This window comes from Eschscholzia californica, unplaced genomic scaffold (assembly GCF_041429995.1).
Source record: "Eschscholzia californica isolate CP2 unplaced genomic scaffold, dmEscCali1.0.p SCAF_1, whole genome shotgun sequence".
In the NCBI taxonomy this organism is placed as follows: Eukaryota; Viridiplantae; Streptophyta; class Magnoliopsida; order Ranunculales; family Papaveraceae; genus Eschscholzia; species Eschscholzia californica.
Genome location: NW_028238198.1, coordinates 49,014,051 through 49,021,961, shown reverse-complemented (window position 1 = coordinate 49,021,961; position 7,911 = coordinate 49,014,051). Strand labels below are relative to the sequence as shown.

Here is a 7,911-nt window from a genome sequence, read left to right as displayed (position 1 = left end):
ATCTTTTTCTATTAACTAGAAGTTAGCAAAATATTATGGATAATGATACATAAGGTTTAAAATAACTCATGAAGGCCTTTTGTATTTTTTTGATCCCGAAATACCCTTGAATAATAAAAATAACTTTCTCTCTCTAAAGTCAGAAATTGTAGGTTTTTTTTTTCTCCTTCTTCTTTTTCTGATGTTGAAGGCTGCTGAATCTTAAGCTTTAACAGTTTCAATGGCGGTATTTAAAGTACCAAGCCAAAGCCAAAAACCTTTTCTACTTGGATCTCGAATCTCAGTTGCAAAAAATGGTGATTTGTAGAAGTAAAACGGTGAAGATGATGTTTATCTAGTGGGTTGCTCTTCTATTCCTGTGACGAAAGAATTGGAGGACGAATAAAATTAGGGTTCAGATGGTAATGAAGAGCTTAAGGAAAATAGTGAAGATACTCTTAAGATGGGTATGGATGTTGATGGAGCCATGCAAATTGATGGCCATGATGGGAGATTGGGAGTGAAGATGGAAAGAAAGCACCGATTCGTGTTGCAGAAGGAGAGAAAGATGCTAATGCTAATAAGATTATTTGTTGGAACGAAATTTGATATGGCACATTGTCCCACTTGACTAGTTATATTGAACCTGTCAGTTTTAAATACGATCTATCTCTCTCTGGATGGTTTGTGAGCTTGCATATCTGAACTTACTGATGTGAGAAACTGTGTTTCAACTTCGACTAGTCACTGTTGACACACATTTGAAAGCTTCTCTCTCTCTCTCTCTATATATATATATATATACATACTAGGCATAACACGTGCCTGCGGCACGGTAGAATTCCAAAAGCAAACTCATAATATGATTATCATAATATTGAGAGAAACCATCACCTTCCATCTTTACAAATTTCACTTAGAGTTGCAACTCAGTACAAAAATTAAAGAAGTGATAGAAGCCCATATGGTATGAAGACGCGTAGCGATTGAAGATATAGCGGAAATGAAACATTTTGAAGGAAAATGGTTGGATGTGCATAGTTTCTAAGAACATGTCGATTTTAAATACTGCAAACATTAGTATTTAATAAATTTAAAGAGGCGGATATAGGATTCAGATAATAACATTGTATTGAAACAATTAAGAAAACTCAATAGAAACTGAGAGAGATAAATTGGAAGTGTCATAATTGAAAGTGGAAATAAATAAAACACAGCTTGATGGAGTACTATGAGAGGAAATGGTGGAAACGAGAGAAAGTACTCTTATTATTTATCGAATAAAAAGTGGGCGGCCATACTGAAGAAACATGTCAATACCTCCACAAAGCCTCCTCGCCAATTCAATTCCATCCATTTTAATGTTAATAAAATAGTATTAAAAATCGAATTGTAAAAGGAAAATTTCAATGAGCAATAAACAGTAAATTAAATAAGCGACTCATCTTTTTGCAGTGCTGAAATCGAGTATTAATCGAACCAACCAAAAAGAATGAACCTGCAATAAACCGTAGTAAAATAAAGGTGGAACAGAGGCACAAGTTGAACTCGCTTTCTTGAAGACTTTAAACGCCCCTGCTACCGTAGAGTTAGATATTGCTTTGCAGTATGTGAACGCAGTCCCCTAGGATTCAACTATTCCTTATCAAAATTGAAGAAGCAAACTTCAATTTTGATCTCCTGATCTTGACAGAATTCGAAGCAGAGAGAAGTAAACAGAGAACTGAGAGAGAGAGATAGAAGACGAAATATTTTTTCTGTGTGTTTTCCTTCTGGGAGTTTATCCCTATTTATAGAGTACGAAACCAGATCATAAAACCTTGGGTAGTTTTGATCCAACGGTGGAGAAAAAGTAGCCAGTAGTGGAAGAAAAAGTCTGAGAAACTACAGTAGGGGAGGAAAAGGTCAGAGAAAAATTAGGGCATTTCTCTGGTAGACCGAGACCGGGTTCCGGGTCGGTGACCCGACCCGCGAGGGTGTTAAAGGTATAAATATAAGTGTGCCTCTAAAAAGTGATGGGTCTCTCCTCCGGAGAGCATTATTGTAACCCCAAGGGCCACACCCGTTTACACCCAACTTTATCCTTATAAACACAAGCTTGTTTTTCTCTTTGAGAGATGTGGGACTAAAGTAATTTGTGTTGTGAAAGTCTCTTTAGTAGTTATTAGATTTTATTCAAACCTATTACTAACATTTAATTCATATTAGTTAAATCACAGTTACCTTAGTCTCACAAGCGGCAGAATGGTGCATTTATTGAGAGATTTTGAACCTTACGACTCCAAATTCAGTGACTTCAATGGCAAGAGGTAAGTCGACAATGGGAATTGTTATCCATTCCATAGCAATCTTTGGGTCTGGTAGCCCTATCCTTATCAACACTTCTAGGGAAAATCTGTTGCACCATGAACCAAATTGATACGTATTTATAATTATGATGTATAAGTTGTGACTGAGAATATCTTTATACCCTATTGCATAGGGTATTGTCAGAAAGTAATGTTGCTAATAAACACATAATGATAGAAAAACATATAAACTATTATCTCATACTATACTGCTATGCTAGAAAGTAGTTAAGAAGAAAAATTTATCACCTCAAACAATGACATGTCCACGATCTTGTTAAGATTCATCGTGCCGGTTTTATCATGCATAATACACCCATCAGAAGAAAACTTATAACCTCAATCATAGACTTGGTCTCAATAGATGTCGTTATCTTTGTTTAGCTCCCTGTAAAGTACAAACAGAAAGAGCATATTAGGTTAGAAATCTCCCTCTTTATATATAGATGGAGGTTGGATGTTTTTAAAATCTAACATAACTATACCGTTCCCATTCTAGGACTGTGAATGTAGTTTAACCTGCTAAGAAAGGCGGCGCAAATCAAAAGCTACGGTAGCAAAAAAAAATATTGGGCATTGCTTGGGATCTCACCAATCAATAACCCAAAGTAGGTTGTCAATAACATTCATCATGTATAACCAATAAAGAAGAGTAAAAATGAAAGAAACCGAAGCAAACTAATTACAGAACGGGGCACAAGATAAACCAAAAATCAGCTGGTGATAATAAATAAGTCAATTTTAAAGGGAAACTTCAATCAAATAAGTTTGGAGGAAGCAAAACAAAGCAAATCTCCAAAAATAAAACGTAAACCTTCGCTTTTGGAGCTAATCGAGCCACAACAACAGCAACTGCATTATCAAAATTGTGTTATTGACAGAAATGACAATGAGTTATATCATAAGCCTAACAATGAAAGGAACAACGAATCATCAAAATATAATCATTTGAGATAATGAAAAGAAACAAATGAGGAACGATGATGTAACCGAAAATAATCACAAACCCAGATCACCGAATCTTGAGAGAGACATACATAAGCGCCGGATTAATGTTTAAGCAAATAGAAAGGATGGAATAAGAAACAACTAAAATATCTAATCACATATATCACCTAATGAGACAAATAATTTTACCTCTTTTCTAGCTGCGTCGGTTAGGTCCAAATATTACCATCAATATACCACGAATATAAATATACAAATTTTGTTACTGTGTTATTTACATTTGGGTCAATGAAGCTGAACCTGAAAAATCCAATGTCCGAATGATTTTACCGAAATATGTAAGAAAATGGGAAAAACTCGAACTGAAAATAAATTTTCCAACAAGTAATAGAACCTAACCGACAATTCACCAATTCTCCCATTGTGATAATATTATATTCAAACATAAGCCTTTAGCAGAAACCTTAATCTAGTGTGGAAGACTCCAAATTTGTTTTCTTTTAGTCTTTGTCCAAACTCTTTGACTTGAACCAAATCAAATATATTGAAAATGATTAAACTCTTGGCTTAGATAGACATATTGATGCAGCATAACACGTGGGCCCACGTTCACGCGTGCCCACGATCCAGTCGGTCACATTAGTGGTCCTAGTTAGTATAGGATTAGGAAATTACCTTAAGTTGGTATTTCTATTATTTAGGAGTTTCTATGTTTTAAGTATCTTTAATATTTAGGAATCCTAGTTTGAGTCTATCTAGGAAAATCTATTATCCTATAAAAGGAGGTCTAGTCTATTTTGTTAGGGAAGTTTTATAAGGCCTCCCCAATTTTGTTAAAAGGCCTCCCCATGAACCATTTTACTTGCTAAATTATCACTAAGGGGAGGCCTTTTAACAAAAATGAGGGGGCCCTATAAAATCTCCCATTTTGTTATGCATATTGAAGAGAAAAAAACCATTGAAGTTAATTAAGTTTTAGTTCATTTACCGTTCTTCGTTTATGTTATTGTTCACTTTTAATTCCGCTGCGACTACATCAAGTGGTATTCAGAGCCATTTTTTTTAACCAATCACAATGGTTAATACTACCGTTCCTGCTACAACAACTAAAGAGAGGACACCAACTTTTGCCTCCGAATGAGACAACATCAACACGAAGTTATCCTCGGTTACAAAATTGGAAGAAGCTTTCGATAATTACAAGAAGGAAAACATGGAAAAATTTGACCATATCGATAATCGATTCGATCAAGATAATGAATCCATCAAGAAGTTATCTAGACAACTCGAAAGCATATGTAAGTCACCCTCTTCTACCTCCACACCTTCAACCTCCACTACGATCCAAACCTCATCACAACAACCAACACCAATCACCACCAACACAACCATTGGCTTTCCAACACCAATCCCAACCTCCATATTCGGTCATACCATTACCCACCCGTGCCCGACAACACCACTTCCACCGGTTTTTTCATTAACAAACACCAACCCCACAAACCTTCCAACCACACCACCCTTCTCCTTCACCGACTCAACTCTTCCAACTTTCGGTACACACCGACTCGACAACATCTCCTCACCACTCGAACACTATACACCAATCCGACCCGAAACCTTCTCACCTCACCAATCCATGTCTCACCACCTCACTCCTACCCGAGGGGCCTCTTCCTCAAACCGACATCCCGAAATAAACCAATATCAATCTCTAGAACCGGAAACCTTCACCCACACCGATCACCGTCTAACCGAAACCCACCAACCTTCCCGAACTCGTACAGTCGAAACCTTCACCCACACCGATCACCGTCTAACCGACACCCACCAACCTTCGCGAACTCGTACAGCCGAACCCTTCAACCACCTCGATCCCTCCACCGGACTACGACAACGGTTACCAACAAAGCTCTTCTTATCGTATCCGAATGGACGTCCCTACTTATGACGGTTCAATTAACATAGAAAATTTCTTGGATTATATTTCTCGTTTAGAGATTTTTTTTTTTTATGTTATGCAGGTTCACGGACAAGAACAGGTACGTTATGTTACTGGATATTTATCAACGACCGCTTTTACTTGGTGGAAACAGGAATCCGAACAACGCCGAATGTTGAAACTTCCAACTATATCCTCTTAGTCCGAACTTAAGCCACTTATGATGGCTCGATTCCTCCCTCCTGATTATGAGAACCGATTATGTTTGGAATATCTTCCTTGTCGCCAAGGCCGACGATCAGTAGAAGAGTATGCTTCTGATTTTCAACATTTGAGTACACGGCTTAATCTTTCAGATACCGAATCCATGAAATTGGAAAAATTCAAAGACGGTCTTCGAAGTGACATTAAGGATCTTGTCAACCTACGTCTTTTCTCCTCCGTCTCTGAATGTATTAGTGTGGCTCGTTCTTTTGAGTCTGATTCTCGGTCCATCTATCGGGGAAACTACACTCGTTCCAATTATGCTAGACCACCACCGGATGACTCTGATCCATCAAAACCAACGGATGACGGATCTAAGAATGTAACTGAGAATCCATATAAAAAACCACCTCCAGTTAAGTGTTTTCGTTGTTTTGAAACAGGTCATTATTCTAATAATTGCCCGTTACGCAGTAAGGCAAACCTAGTAGAGAAATATCCACCCTTGGATTCGGACGGTGAAGAAGTCGAGCATGTCGACCTTGACCCCGATACAGGTGAGCGTGTTATGCTAGTGACTCGCAGGGTACTTTTTACTCCTCTTGAGCCCGATTGTTCTCAACGAAAAAACTTGTTCGTTACAGAGGTACGGTTTTAGACAAAGTTTGTACTATCGTTATTGATAACGGTTGTGTGGAGAATTTGATTTCATCTAGACTTGTTGCCTACTTGGGTATTCCTACGATTCCAAAGCCTCATCCTTATCGTACTGCTTGGATTCAATCCGGTACCACTACACGTGTTGATCGCATTTGTACATTTTCACTTTCTATTGGCTCTTTCTATTTGTCCGATATTACTTGTGATGTTACCGACATGGATCTATGCCACATTATTTTGGGACGCCCTTGGCAATCGGATGTGGATGTTACTTACAAAGGACGTTTGAATGTTTATGAGTTTCCATGGAAGAAGAAGATTATCACCTTGTTGTCGATTGCAGAAGGATCTACTGAATTGACCACCATACAACAATCGGCTCGGGACGAACCTTCTGGGGAACGGGGAGCTGATGCAGGCGCATAACACGGGGGCCCACGTTCACGCGTGCCCACGACCCAGTCGGCCACATTAGTGGTCCTAGTTAGTATAGGATTAGGAAATTACCTTAAGTTGGTATTTCTATTATTTAGGAGTTTCTATGTTTTAAGTATCTTTAATATTTAGGAATCCTAGTTTGAGTCTATCTAGGAAAATCTATTATCCTATAAAAGGAGGTCTAGTCTATTTTGTTATGCATATTGAAGAGAAAAAAATCATTGAAGTTAATTAAGTTTTAGTTTATTTACCGTTTTCTTTACCGTTCTTCGTTTATTTTTAGTGTTTACTTTTAATTCCGCTGCGACTACATCACATATTATATATCTAATGAACAACATATTTTGAATAACAAATTACCTAGACATATATCTAATGAACACTAATTACATAGACATAAGTTTTTTTTACCAAAACACTTATTTAGCATAAAAACAGTCTAGAAATATTGTTTCCCTTCATTTAGACAAACAGACATAACTGGTCATCTTTTTCTTTGTCTTTGGGATCTTGTTAACGGTTCTCTTGATGTTTTCAAAATTACTTTAGTTCAATACATGAGTACATATCAATTTTGGAGGTACCTATAATGAAAACAACCGATGCAATGAAAATGAAATTCTAATAAAGTGAAAACAATCTATGCAAAGAAAATGAAATTCATGACAACCACACCACGTACCATTGTTTATACTAATGAAACACCAATGTTTAAAGAAAGGAAAAGAAATAAAATCTTCAAACATCATAAAATTAGTTTGTGCTCAGGGAAACCAAATGGTAATTTAAAAATTCTGAGCCACATACTACTATAACTTGTGCAGTTGTGTTTGTAAAGTGTCTCTAATTTTCTTGAGGAGTTTAGTTCTTACTAACTCCATCAAATTCCATAAAACCATCCCGATTCTACAAAGGTATTGATTGTGTCTAGTTCTTCTAACTGGTTAACTGACAATCTCTTTTGTAATTTCTAAATAGGTTTACAACCATTATGAACCACCCTAAATAGTAACCTAACCATATCATAAACGATTCAACATAAAACTATATAAAATCTATAAACTTGTATAATAGCAACAACAAATAGAAAATGGAAATCAAGTTAGTGTTTATCAGGTGTAGAATACGAACCTTAGTTCTTATCTGGAATTTTCCTTTATACTCTCCATCAATTACCACAAGATTTAGTGGTCCATTTGGAATGCTCACGACGGTGCACCAAAATTTTTTCCGTTTGTGTTACAAATGGAATCAATTGAAAAGTCATATAAAATTCTTAAGTAGTAAGTGTTTTCGACTTTTTGTACCATTTGGAGAATTGAGGTTCTGCTTACAGTAAGCCACCGAGCGAAAGGCAAGGCTATCGAGATCGTAACACGTGATTCATTATTC

At 36.8% G+C, this 7,911-nt stretch overlaps 1 protein-coding gene across 1 annotated transcript; it reads left to right on the top strand.

Moving 5' to 3' along the window:
- The first annotated feature begins 5,440 nt into the window (after window positions 1–5,440).
- On the top strand, window positions 5,441–6,079 carry LOC147567332 (uncharacterized). The gene has a single exon (XM_086657400.1). The coding sequence runs from the start codon at window positions 5,441–5,443 to the stop codon at window positions 6,077–6,079; it is 639 nt and encodes a 212-aa protein (XP_086513526.1).
- Window positions 6,080–7,911: the final 1,832 nt, after the last annotated feature.